Here is a 13,748-nt window from a genome sequence, read left to right as displayed (position 1 = left end):
GAGCATGATGTCTGCAGCTTACTCGCAACGGATTCAAAGAAAAAATAATATACACATACATATAAATGGAAAATGATCAGACAAGTATGTTAAAAGATTAACAGCTGAAAACCTGGGGGAAGGGTATATGGAGAGTTCTCTGTACTGTTTCTGCAAAGTTTCTGTAAATCTGGAATTATTTACAAACAAAAAGTTACAAAAGTATTTATGATTTAGAGACTTAAGTCATTGGGCACTTCTCCATACATTTTTAATTTTCACAGATGTTTTTAAATTTTTATTTTATTTGAGAGAGAGTGAGCACGATCAGGGGGAGGGGCAGAGGGAGAGGGAAAAGCAGACTCCCTGCTGAGCAGGGAGCCCGATGTGGGACTGGATCCCAGGACCCGGGGATCATGACCTGAGCCAAAGGCTTAACCAACTGAGCCCCTACAAACATTTTTTTTTAATTGCAACTATTTCACAAGCAGGGCTAACTTGACTGCCTTAAGACATATTTTTGGCCTGCAATATCCTATCTTTAAAAATTCTACTAGAATGCTGTAAAATTTATTTGGCAATCCAATGGTTTGGCGGAACTGGGGACACTTCATCTGATGCCCGCAGAAAGCCAGAAGCAGCTCTTCTTTGGAATAGACTTTTCATCTTTTGTCTCTACTCTGCCATCTGAGAATGACTCTCTGATGTTCTCTTCATGTTTGCTCTATCTTTACGGTTCTGCTTTTCTCAGCAGAAATTCAAGGACCGCTTCTCTTTTTGAATAAGCTATTAAGGAAAAAGATATACCAAAATAAAGAAGATTGAGATGTAATTGCCATCCGGAGTGTCAGAGGATGGCCATCTCTTCTCTGAAACACTGTTCCGAGAAACAAGCAATGCTTCTAACAGGAGAAAATATTAAATGTCTACAGTCTGCAAAGCTGAGAATTTTTAGAATCTGACCACAATGCGAAGTCTTGAACTGGTTGTACTCGTTTCCTGTGGTTGCTGTAAAAAATTACTATAAAGTTGGTGGCTTAGCATAACAGAAATTTATTCTTTCACAAGTCTGCAAGTCAGAAGTGGAAAGCAGTATCACTGGGCTTAAATCAAGGTGTTGGCAGGATGGAGTTCTCTCTGGTGACTCTAGGGAGAATCCATGAATCGCTTCTTCCAGCCTCCGGCGGCCGCCCTAGTGTTCCTGAGCTCAGGGCCACATCACTGCAATCTCTGCCACATCTTCACATCACCGTTGGAGAAGGTCATCAAATAGATGTGACCGCCAGGTGACCTGCGAGCTGGACCCAGGCACTCGGAGGTCCTTGCCCCCGCCCTGTCCTTGGAACATGGGTTCCACTTACCTTTCCCGCTCCCAGAGGCTGCTCCAAGGACACAGCCTTGAGATAGTGATGCAATGCTGAGAACATCTGGACGGTATATGTGACTGAACCCAGTTAAGGCCAAAATTTAAGGGTTGGTGGGCAGGTGCAGAATCCACTCATCTTGCCGCTGCCCAAGACAAGCCTCGTATGTAAGTTCCCTTTGCTTATTAAATGTGCCTCCTTCCTCGGCTCCCCCTGCCCTCCCAGTATGGGGGGCTGGTTTCAGATTACACCTGAGAAGCTAGGAGAGGGTTTCAAACCAATAGTCACCATCATCTTCTCCTTTGTGTGTTTCTTACAAAAACACTTGTCATTGGATTTAGGGACCTGCCAGGTAATTCGGATAGTCATTTCAAGACCCTTAACTTAATTACATCTGAAAACACCCTTGTTCCAAATAAGGTAACATTCACAGGTTCCAGGGATTAGGATGTGGACATATATTGTGGGGGTCTTCATTCAACCCACTACAACAGGAAAGCAATTTTTCATCCGTTAATCACACTAAGACAGCTGTATGTTGAAGCAGCAATCACATCTCTAAATATGGGATCGATGTCACCACAAATGGTGAGAGCAGGTCAGCAAGGAGACCCCCTATTAGACCCAGGGGATGCATGTTATGCTGCAGAGTTTTTTCCCTCTGACTTAAGTGGCAGTCAATAAACAGGACGCACTGCTCAGTAATGCTGATACCTAAGGAACCCTTGTAAACCCAGTGTCACATCAATACAAGGGTTAGTGGGGCCTCTTTTACCTTTTCCACGTGAAACTCACAACAGCATGTGTCAATATGGCCCCATCTCTGAAATCAAATTGCTTTTCTCCAGGAAAATTTCGTGTGGTTATGTTCCTAGAGTTTTTCCAAGGAGTTAAAACAGATATGGTCAAGTTATTTATACTACCATGACTTTGCTTGTAATTCCCTTATAAAAGGTTACCGAAATAATTTTGCTCCCTGTTGAGCTGATTTTTCATTCAGTACACATTGATTTGTTTTCCTCTCCTCGTTTCAAATAGGAAACGAAAAAAATAACAGGACTGTTTAAGTGGACCTCAAAAAGCAACATCAAAAGTCCTGTGCGGTCTGGAAGGCTGAGCAGTCTGGCATTGCAGATCCAGAGGGTGACTGGGCAAGAATACTGAGAAACCAGTTTTGCGGGTGGAAGGAGTCTGCAGTCAGGTTTGTTAAGTCCCCAGACTGCATCCGCTTAGAGCCTCAGCAGAGATCCGAAAGACGAAAGACGGGAAGCAATTCCAAGGGCTCCGAAGGAACACAAGCGGGCACTCCATTGGTGCGCTGCTCACTGGCGCTCCCTTTAACCAGGTCCGTGCACCACTGCCCGGGTACTGCAGGGGGCGCTGCTGCTAACTCCGCCCACGTGCAACCTTGTGCTAATGATTTCCCCTTGGAGAGCTGCCGCTGTCTGGCTCAGAGGTTCCTGGGGGTTTATGAACTCCCCATCCCCCAGGTCTGCAGTCAATGAAGGGTACAAAAGCCCAGCTCCACTGCCTCAAAACAGGAGAATCTCTGTGGTGCACCTCACTATCCAGAGATCCCCGAAAGATCAGGCTGAGGCTTAGACTTCTAAAAACCCATCTTTGTCGAGCTCCTTCTCCTGCCCTTGCCTGCCTCCCTCACTCAGAACTGACCAAACGCACAAGAACCCCATCTCTAGCTCTACTACTAGGGAAGCTGACCTCAACACCCCTGTGATGGATGTTGGGAAATTCTAAGAAAAATGCTGGTCATACAACTTTTCTTGTTCCCTAAACTTTCCCGGTTCTTAATATCTTAATGTTAAGTGGAACTCTGAACTCCGAATGCTAAGTAGAGTCCTTCTCAATGTCAACGCATGTGGAAGACCCCTGAAGTCCCTCAGGAGAAGATCACAAGGTGATGTTTGCAAATCTGAGTTTCAGGACAGATGAAAAATTTCCAAGAGCAGGCAACATTTGGTCCAGGAATTCTTATTCTAGGGCCTTCACCTTCTGATATTCCTAAAACTATGTTATATACAAAGGTATCTGCCACAGCACTGAGAGAAAAGATGGGAAATAACCTAAGTGCTGTCGGTGGGGACTAGTTCAATAAACGATGGTAAATCCGTTCTCTGGAAGGCAATGCAGCTGTTATAGCGTGCACATGCTAGCACACACACACACACACACACACACACACACACAGAAGCACAAAATAATTCCTGAAGGAGATACAAGAAACTAGTATCACTGGTAGCTTCCAGGGAGGGAAAGTGGAAACTGGAGGACTTTTTATATTTTTAAAATCTTGATCATGTTACTGTTTTTTAAAAGATTTATTTATTTGAGAGAGAGAGAAAGAGAGTGAGTGGGGGGGAGGGGCAGAGGTGGAGAGAGAATCTCAAGCAGGCTCCCAGCTGAGCGTGGAGCCTGATGCAGGGCTCAATCCCACGACCCATGAGATCATGACCTGAGCTGAAATCATGAGTTGGACACTTAACCAACGGAGCCACCCAAGTGCCCTGATCAGGTTACCTATTTTTAAGAAGTAAACATAATTTGAGCAATTACACAGCCATAGTTTCTGTTTGGATCAGGACTTTTCTTTTTTAAAATGGCCCCAGAAGGGACGATGGAGGAGGGGAGGACAGCTGGGAGATGGAGGCGGTTCTTACAAGCCTAAAGGCTGCAGAGAAGGCCCCGCAGTTTCCCTCATCTGTAAAATGGGAATACTGACATCTCCTGGAAATGCTGTAATGACAAGTGAGTTCTTGCGTGTCAAGAACCTGGCTCCAGAATTTAATGAATATTTTGAACCCTGAGCAAGTTACAAAACCTCTCAGCCTCCATTCAACCGAAAGAAGGGGTGGATAAATAAAACAGAGTCACTAAAAGGGCTAAAGAAAGGGAAATTGCATGTAAAATTGCCTGACATAGCACAGCAGATACTCAAACCTTAGTTCCCCTCTGTTCCCAACCCTTCCAGGAGGAACTTGTGACTTACAAATGAGAATGATAATGATGGTTTTCTCTTAAGCCTTCCAGCAGCCCTGTGGGTGACATGTAAATATGCTGTCTAAAATACTATCACCTACTGTTCGATACCCCACTGAGGGGTTTTCCCTCCTCGGGCTGATTTCATCTCTGGCAAAGGGTGAAATTGCCACTAGCACCTGCCGTCGCGTCTCATAGCACCTCCTTTTAGATCTGCCACAGCCTGCCCTCCAACGCAGAGCCAATGGGATCAGTTATGGTACAACCAAACAATGGCCTCGGAGGCACATATCACAACATTTTCAAACAAGGTTCAATGACACAGGAAAATGCTCATGGGGTATTGATAATGAGAATGAAATGACCCCAAACTGTCCTTTTATGAGCTCAAGATGTGGATGCGAACTGCCTGGTTCAGAACCTAGCTTCACTCTTTATGGCTGTGACTTTGGGCAAGTTACTGAACCTCCCTGCCTCAGTTTCCTCATCTGTAAAATGCAGATAACGATCGAACCTACTTATCAGGGGGATTAAACGAGGTAACACACGTGAAGCACCTGGCCCAATGGCTGTTACCTGATGGGAACTCAGTGAGGGATCAACACTATTATTATTATTAAAGTACCACTTTTGTCACTTGAGAGGAAAAGTTAAAAAAAAGACTTCTTCACAAAGTCACTAGCATTGCTGCCGCCTTCTTAGGGGAATAAAGAAAACCTACGAGGAAAAGTCAGTAAAACTGCACTGTGGTCACAGAATAGTCATTCTCCATGCTTTCCAGAAGGTTCCAATTTACTCCGTACCTGGAAGCATTTAATTCATTTCTCCTTTATTTCCTCCTTCCCATCCCCTTCTGAAGGAACTGCATTTTCTCCATCTTTAAAACTCAGGATGATACCGCTCGCCAGTTTCACAGCGATCCTTTCCGTGGGCAATACGTGAAAACCGCTTTACAGACAATTTCTCTTTCTCTGTCAATCCACCTATCCTTTCATCTATGGAAAGTAAGGAAGAAAGAAAAAGAAAGAGTGTGGCTGCCCCAGGAAGAGGAAAGGCCATGTCCCGATCACTGCTGATGAAAACACGGAGCAGGTGAAGTGCTTTTTTTGCAGGAGGCTGAGAAGCTTCTAGGTTCCCGCTTTCGCCCAGGGAGCTGGGCTGGGGCGGGGAGAGGTCCCCTCCCGTCCTCCTTTCCTTCGGAGAAGCCCCGGGGGCTGCGGAGCCACCAGCAGCCAGCACCTGGCTCTGCGCCGGCGGCGGCTGCCAGGAGTTGCTAAGGCCGCAGCGAGGAATGCCGGAGAGCGAGCCGCGGGCCAGGGAGCCGCCGAGCCAGGCGGTGACAAAGGCGGCGAGCATGCGGCCGGCGGCGGGTCGGGGGAGGCTTCCCTGGGCAGCACGCCTGGGCCGGCGCGGGAAGGCAGATGGCAGGGGAGGAAACAGATGCATGTCCAGTGGCGCTGAGCAGGAAGCGCCGGGAGCACGGCGCGGGGCGAGGGCCTGGGGGGACGGGAGCGTTTAACTCCACACACGGACCCCCACAGGGAGCCCCTGACCGAGGCCCAGGATTGCCCTGGAGGGTCTCTAATACCCACAGTAATGCCCGAAATCCCGCGGGACCACACACGCACACACTAGTGCTCCACCCTGGCCCCCGCAGCCCGGTGGACCCCCATTGGGTGGCGCCATCAGCACCCTCTCCTCTGGCCCCTGCGTTCCGATCTGGGGGCAGGTGGTTTTCGGGGTGCCCTGGAGGGGAATTCTGGCCAGTAGTTAAGAAATCCACGTGCTCGAGGAAGCCGGTGGCACTATCCTTCTTCGAACTGATGCGGATGCTGTTGCCATTACTTAAATGCCAGTGCATTTAAAGGCACTGCGGAATCTTCCAGCCCCTCAATGGCATTGTTCCTTTTCCCAACCATTAGACGCCAAAAATACTATTACGACTTAAAATATGATTACCATCACATTTGGCTCCTGGAAATTTCTGGATGATAAAGGGACACCCATTCATTTCTAGATACTAAAACGTTTACATCATTGTTTAATGTCGCCATGCTCCGAAGGGCACGAAGCACTTCATTTCTCTCTCCGTAAAAGGTCACTGCCATTTATCCTGGGGAAAGATTTATGGGTGTGTACAGCAGGACTTCTCCACAAGGAAGTTCACCACGGCCTTGTTTGTACATCCACAGATCTGGAAGCTCTCTGAGCCACAATGAGGGGGAGGGGGCTGGTCACACAGACCATGGTACAGCCATGACTGGCTACAGTGATGCTGTTAAAAACCAAATTGCAGATAAACATGAAATGACACAGGAAAACATTCATCACATATTAAGCAAAAAAAAAAAAAAAAAGCATTTTACAAAATAGGTATATATCATCCTAATTTTCTACATAAAACAAAACAGGGGCACCTGGGTGGCTCAGTCGGTTAAGCATCTGCCTTCAGCTCAAGTCATGATCCCTGGGTCCTGGGATGGAGCCCCGCATCCAGCTCCCTGCTCAGCATGGAGCCTGCTTCTCCCTCTCCTTCTGCCTCTCCCCTTGCCACTCATGCTTGCTCGCTCACTCCCTCTCTCTCTCTGTTAAATAAATCAGATCTTTAAAAATAAATAAATAAATAAATAAAACAAAACAAAACAAAACCATCCCAAATTAGAGATGTCTACTATGAAATGGCATAAAATTTTACTTTCAATACTAGTCTTGGAAAACAGAGGGTGGGAGTGTCTACGTTCTTTTTTGTGTTTCCCCAAATTTCTACAACGAACAAGCATTACTTCTGTCATCGGGAATAAAGCCCATAACTTGTTATGTTTTATTACTTTTATTTGTCTGGCTATTGATGGAAAGTAGTTTCTTCTTGTTGGATCAGTACTGGGACGGGAGGAAAAGAATCTTGGCAGTGAGGTTCTTTGCTGCCTTTAACCCTCCAGCTTCCAGGAAATAGGACAGGGGTGTGCAGACTGCATTCGGGAACCAAACTGGTGCTCCCCTGCGACACAGCGCTAAAGCAGAACAAAGAGGGGTGGACCGTTCTGGGTTATGCTGGATTGTTCTCCACGCCTAAGTCTATTCACAGCTATACCAGAGGCTGAGCTCCCCCACAGTTCAATTCTGTTTGGGAATTGGGCTGTGAATTTCCAGAGTGAAGCTCGTAATCTCTCTGGCCTGCTGGAGGGTATTCAGAATGCTCTCTCATGCCAGGAAACGGAGTGTCCTCTCCCCAGACTCACACACCCACTCAGCTTCTACGCAGCCTGCGTAGGCTCCTTTAATCTTATTTCAGATAAGACATCTCTTTCGTATATTAAATATTTGCCATGCCCTCATTACTATGCTGAAATGAACAAAATGTACATATATTAGGATCCTAATCCCTGGGACAACCAAAAAAGTTTCCATAAAGTTCCAAAATAACCTCTAGGGGGCGGTACAGCCCTGGTTTGAAAACCACCACTTCAATGGTGGGTTGATGGTGACAGGATGCTTCCCCAATCATCTTAGATGAAGGACTATACCCTCAAGACGATCTGGCAGGCCGTGAGGGTCTGGCCCTTGCATATTTCTCCAGTCTCACCCAAACCACTTCCACCTCCGTTCCCTCCCGTCCAACCACAGCAATACTCCTCCGTCCAGACTCTCAGAGTCATTGTCTGTGCTTTTCCTTCTTCGGGAAATGCTGTTCCCTCAACCTTCAAATATTCCCTTCCTTAGAGAAACTCTTCCTTACCTCCCAGACAGGTTAGACTCTCTAGTTAATTCTCTATGATACTGAGTACCTCTTTTTCTGAGCTTTTGTCCCAGTTTGTAGTTATATATTTATAATCATTTTATTAATGTTTATCTTCCCTATTTGAATAAAGGAGCACAGGGACTGATCTGCATTATTTACTCCTTTCCACCGTATTCTAGCATACAACAGGTGCTCAAATATTTGCTGAGTAAATAAATGAAACTTCTGGAGGACATTTAAGTTTCCATCTTTGCTGCTTGTGAAACTATGCTCTGATTCTTCCTTCCATATGGTTCTGCAAATGTCACAGCCCATTTCTCTGCACACGCAGAAAGGGTCTGTCTTGTTAACCTCTGTATTCCACACGCCTTATATAAAAACATAGCAGATGCCCAGAAAAGGAGATGACACCTCTTTCTAGATGTCAGTACTGCCCAAGTACTGCGTGTCCTGCTGTATTCTCTTCCCCTCCAACACCCCCAACCTATCCCTTATCTCCAACTGAAACATACCCAATAAAGGCAAAAGAGAGCTAAGAGCACACTCCCGACCTCACCAACCCGTGGCCAGCTCTCCAGGTTCAACTCAGATGTGACCTTCACCTTCAAGCCGCTCTCCTTCCTTCCTAGGGCAGGCAACCAGACTTTTTTTTATTTTCCCAACCAGTCAATTTTGGGACTTGTCTGTCTCCTCAGTGAAACCACAGACTTCCTGAGGGCAAGGACTTTGTCACAGCCCCTGCTCCCGCAGAAATGAAGATGAAGGGGGCACTCATCAATGTCTGCTGGACAAATGAACTCATGAGGAATGCTGGCGGGGTCACACACAGAGCCATCTGGACCCCTCCAAACCTCAGGGCACCCCCTTCGGGCTCCGATTCTGTGAGGTCCGCAGGGGGACATTCCTTCCTCTAGTAGTGGATATGGGGGGACGGCCAGGGAGTTCCCTGTAATTGCGACCCTCCCACACCCAGTGGTGTCATACAGAGCACCCCCCTCCAAACTCCTCCCTAGATTTCCTTCTAGTGGCTTTACTGCGATACAATTCACCCATTTAAAGTGTACAGTGGTTTGTAGTATATTTACGGGGTTGTGCCACGATCACCACAATCCATTTCAGAACACTTTCATCACCCAAAAAGAAACCACCTACCTATTAGCAGCCCCCCCGCCCCCTCGTTGCTCCCAAACTCCCCAGCCCTGAGTACCACTAATCTACTTTCCGTCTCTAGACATTTGCCTGTTCTGGGCATCCCATGTTAAGTGGAAACATAGAATACGTAGTCTTTTGGGGGCGCCTGGGTGGCTCAGTTGGTTAAGCATCTGCCTTCGGCTCAGGTCATGATCCCAGGGTCCGGGGATCGAGTCCCGCACTGGGGTCCCTGCTCAGCGGGGAGCCTGCTTCTCCCTCTGCCCCTCCCCTTGCTCATGGTCTCTCACATTGTCTCTCAAAAAAATAAACAAAAATCTTCTAAAAAAGAAAAAAAAGAATATATCGTCTTTTGTGTCTGGCTTCTTCCACCTTGCACGCGTTCAAGGATCTTCCAAGTTGTAGCCCCTGTCAGTACTTTGTTCCTTTTTCTGCCACTATTCCAGCCCATGAATCCACCCCATTTTACTTATCCGTTCATCAGTCCAGTCCTCATCAGGACCTCAAGAGTCTCCACGTCTTGGCTCTCATGAATAACGCTGCTACGAACTTCTGTGTTCAGGTTTTTGTGCGGACAGTGTTTGCACTTCACCCCGGTGTATACCTAGGGCTAGAACCGCTGGACCCCTCAGCAACTCCGTGTCTGTCTGAGGAACTGCCAGACTACTTGCCAACGTGTCTGCACCGTTTTACACTCCCACTGGCCAACTGGCCACGTATGTGGCCTCTGATTTCTTCGCATCCTCCCCATCGTCCTGGCCTGATAGCGTGTGTTTCCCACTGCTGCCATCCTACTGGCTGTGACGTGGTATCTCCCTGGGGCATGGATTTCCCTAGATCTATTAACAAGCAAGAACTCTGCAGGGTCTTTGGGGACACGAGGCCCGTCAGGCCTGGGTCGGGCCCACCTTGGCGCTGACAGCTGTGTGACTTGACTAGTTCAACCTTTCAATCAGTTTCTTCTTTGTCAAAATATGTTCCTTCGCTGGATCCTTAAAAACAATTAATGACACATACGAGATGAAGAGTACGGAATCCCTAGTACATTATTTTTTTTTAAAGATTTTATTTATTTATTTATTTATTTATTTATTTGTCAGAGACAGAGAGAGAGGGAGAGACAGACTCTGAGCACAAGCATGGGGAGCAGCAGGCAGAGGGAGAAGCAGGCTCCCCACTGAGCAAGGAGCCTGATGCGGGACTTGATCCCAGGACCCTGGGATCATGACCTGAGCGGAAGGCAGACACTTAACCAACTGAGCCCCCATCCCTCCCTAGTGTCTCACTAAGAACAATGATAGGGTTAAAAAAATAGGGCTATTAACAACAACAAAGAAACCCACTCCTTTAGGGCCAACAACTGTGACAGTCTCTAGTCTAAAGAGGAAGACCCTAGAAACTAAACTATTGTGGCCACAAGATTATATTCATTAAAGTGACAAGTACCAACATTCACTGAGAAACTCACTCTCTTCCCATTATCTCTCTTTGTTTTCTGGTAGTGGTGGACCCAGGAGACTCAAAGCAAAGAAAGGAAGTTGTTCTCAAAAGGGAACAGGCTTTTCAATTATTTCTTAGGGTAATATGTCGACAGGTCTGGTGATTAGACCATGAGGAAAACACTTTATGGGAAGTCTAGGACATATGGGTCGGCCTATTCAGGATGCCAATGAGACATCAGTGGTCGAAATCAGAGACCCATGGATAGAATGCCCACTTGTGGCACCTGCCCTTCCCCAGTGTTGTTAACTCTTGGCTGCACACATGTTTCCAGCAAAAAAGATGAAAGAATTTCAAATGTCCATGCAGGTCCCAGAAAAGAGCAAGAAGAGGAGAATGGGAAAGAGTCAGACAAGAGGCCCAGGGGGACCACCCTAAATAGTCTCTCTATATGACCACCCTGCAAGGGCAAGTTCACTTCCAAGAGGTCTGCTCAAACCAGCCTGCAATCACAGGGGGCTCCCCAGGGGAGGAAGAAGACGTCAGAATCCCGCGAGGATGGTTTTAAGAGGGCCACAACAGAGAAGCCGTTCTCTAGGTCTTGTTCCCTTCTATGGAACAACAAGCCCTGTGACTGTCACCTGCAACCCAGCATACAGGCCACAGGCAAGAGGCTCGTTGAGGAGCTTTCGATGAAATGGAGCTTTCTCTTCTCCACAAACCTTATCCACCAAACTCATGGACCAACATGGAGCCTTTTTAAGCCCATTGCCTTTGTCCATCAAATTCATGGACCAGATGAAGGCTTCCGATCCCAATTTTTGTCCACCAAACTCATTATTTGATTTATGATATGTCTTCCAGGGCTCCATTAGGGTCTCAAACACCCCCCCCCCATCTTTTAAGGATGAAGAGGTAGGCTGGTCCCCTCTACTCGGCTGATTAGCAATCTTACTGTAAGCCAAAAAATGCCTTGCTCACAACCAACACTCCTCCGCACAATGCGTTGTTGTTAGTAGTAGCTAACACTTCCTAATTTTTGGTCCATCTAGGGGCCCTTCTTAGAGAAAAGAGAACTCAGTCCCCCTCCCTTCAGATCTGGCCTAAGCAGGAAATGACGGCCCCCTCTACACACACCAGAACAACAGTGCTATGGATTCAGGGGCAGCTCTCACTGAGTCGGGCACCCTGGGACTGGCCCACCTTAGCAGACACCAGCTTCTGGATGTGTAACCTTGTTCCTATGCCCACATCCCTTTCTCCACACCCCCCTTCAAAACTACCACTTCCCCCTCCACCATTCCTGCTGCCAACATTACAATGAGTGGAATCACAAGCAGCCCAGCTTAGTTTCACAAAACACATCGAACGAATGGGAAAGGTGTTTAAGATGAAAATTTGTTTAAAGAAGAAAAAAAATGGTTAGAAAGAGAACAGTGGGGCACAAGAGAATGGGCCAGACAACACCAGTCTTGGTGGAAGGCTCTGGCACCACACTGCTCATACCCAGAGCTCAGACCTGCAGCCTGCCTGCTCCACAGGGGACTCCCCATTTAGATGACTCTGGCTCCCCCAAATGAGTACTGTAGTACTCCCCCCCCCCCGCCCATCCAGTTTTGCTAAGTTACCCACAGTCAACCAGAGTGCAGAAGCAGATGACCCTCTGCTCTGCTGAGTGGTCAGATGAATAGCAGCCTAAGGCTCTGTCACGCCGGCATCATCACTTCCCTTTATCTCATCGGTCGGGCGTTTTATTATCTCACATCATCACAAGGTGAGTTCAGTACAATAAGGCATTTTGAGAGAGAGACCACATTTACATACGTTTTATTACAGTATGTAGTTATAATTGTTCTACTATATTATTAGTCGGTACTCTCCTAGTATACCTAATTGATAAATTACACTTTATCATAGGTATGTACATATAGAAAAAACAGTAAATACGGGGCTGGATACTCCCTTCGGTTAGCAGGGGGACTAGAGCACGGGCTCCTCAAGACGGACCTTCCCCATCGATCCTCCCCCACCCAGCGCCCCCCCCCCCACCGCCCCGAGACCTGGACCCTCCCTTGAACTTGAGAGGGCTGCCCCCGAGGATCCCCATTCCTTTTCCCACCAGAGAACTGAGCCTTCGGACTTCCTCTCCTCTGCGAAACTGCGCCCAGAGCAGGGCAGCCCTGCTCTCTGCGTTGGGAGGAAAGAGGAGGCCTCGAGGGGGAGAAGGACGGGTTTCGCCGCCTCAGCGCGCCGCCTGGGCGACTCTTCCACCCCCGGCTCGGGTTCGAAGCGGCGCGGCCCAAAGAAGAGGAAGGAAGAGGAAAAGCAACTTCTGCCTGTGGTTTCTGTAGGAAAGCGGGTCGGGCCCCGCAGAGGGGTGGCTGGAAAAAAACTTGGGACCCTGGAGACCTGCGTCCGCGGGAGCAAGGGCGGCGTCGGGGCTGAGTTCCAGGGCCCCGGCAGCGCACCCAACTTTCCGAAGGAAGCCCTCCCCGAACTTGACTGTGGCGGCGCGGTCCCCCTGCCCGCCCGCGGCGCGAAGCTCCGGCGGGCCCCGCCCGGCCCCAGCCGCCCGGCGGGCCACCTCCCGGCTCCCCTTCCTGCCGGGCCTCTCCGCGAGACCCCGGCCCCGCGCCCCGGGCCTCTCTTACCATCTGCGCCACTTTCAGCAGGGCCGAGTACGTGCGGGGGTAGATGGGGTCCAGCGGCCCCTCCGAGGGCCTCGCGCCCGGCTGCCCCGCGCCGGCCCCGGGTCCGCCGCCGCTGCTGCACGTGGTGCGGACGAGCCCGGCTCCGTGCGACATCGCGCGGCCCCTGCCCGCCCGCCGCCTCCCCGGCCCCGGCCGACCGGCCAGATAAGCGGGGCGGGCCGGGGGCGGGGCCGGGGCGGGCCAGTGCGGTCGCGGAGTGCCGCTAGGGGCGGGGCGCACGCGTCCGGGACCCGAGCCGGAGACCACCGCCCGGCCGCCGCGGGACCCGGCGGGGGAGGGGCGACCCGGCCGGGGAGGGGCTGCCCGGCGCTTTCCCGGGAGGGCGCGGGCTCCTTGCCCTCGCCGAGGCGCGGAAGTTGGCCTGGAGGGAGC

General features: G+C 49.3%; 1 protein-coding gene across 1 annotated transcript in view; it reads right to left on the bottom strand.

The window, feature by feature from the left end:
* The window catches only part of CMTM7 (CKLF like MARVEL transmembrane domain containing 7), a 51,444-nt gene extending 37,933 nt beyond the window's left edge, over positions 1-13,511 (bottom strand). Inside the window, exon 1 of the mRNA XM_026496845.4 lies at positions 13,317-13,511. Coding sequence (XP_026352630.1) covers positions 13,317-13,469 — 153 coding nt within the window. The 5' untranslated portion in view covers positions 13,470-13,511. The remainder of the gene's footprint in view (positions 1-13,316) is intronic.
* Positions 13,512-13,748: the final 237 nt, after the last annotated feature.

This window comes from Ursus arctos, unplaced genomic scaffold (genome assembly GCF_023065955.2).
Source record: "Ursus arctos isolate Adak ecotype North America unplaced genomic scaffold, UrsArc2.0 scaffold_20, whole genome shotgun sequence".
Taxonomy (NCBI): Eukaryota; Metazoa; Chordata; class Mammalia; order Carnivora; family Ursidae; genus Ursus; species Ursus arctos.
The sequence above is the reverse complement of the archived record's forward strand: the minus strand, read 5'-3'. Positions and strand labels throughout refer to the sequence as shown.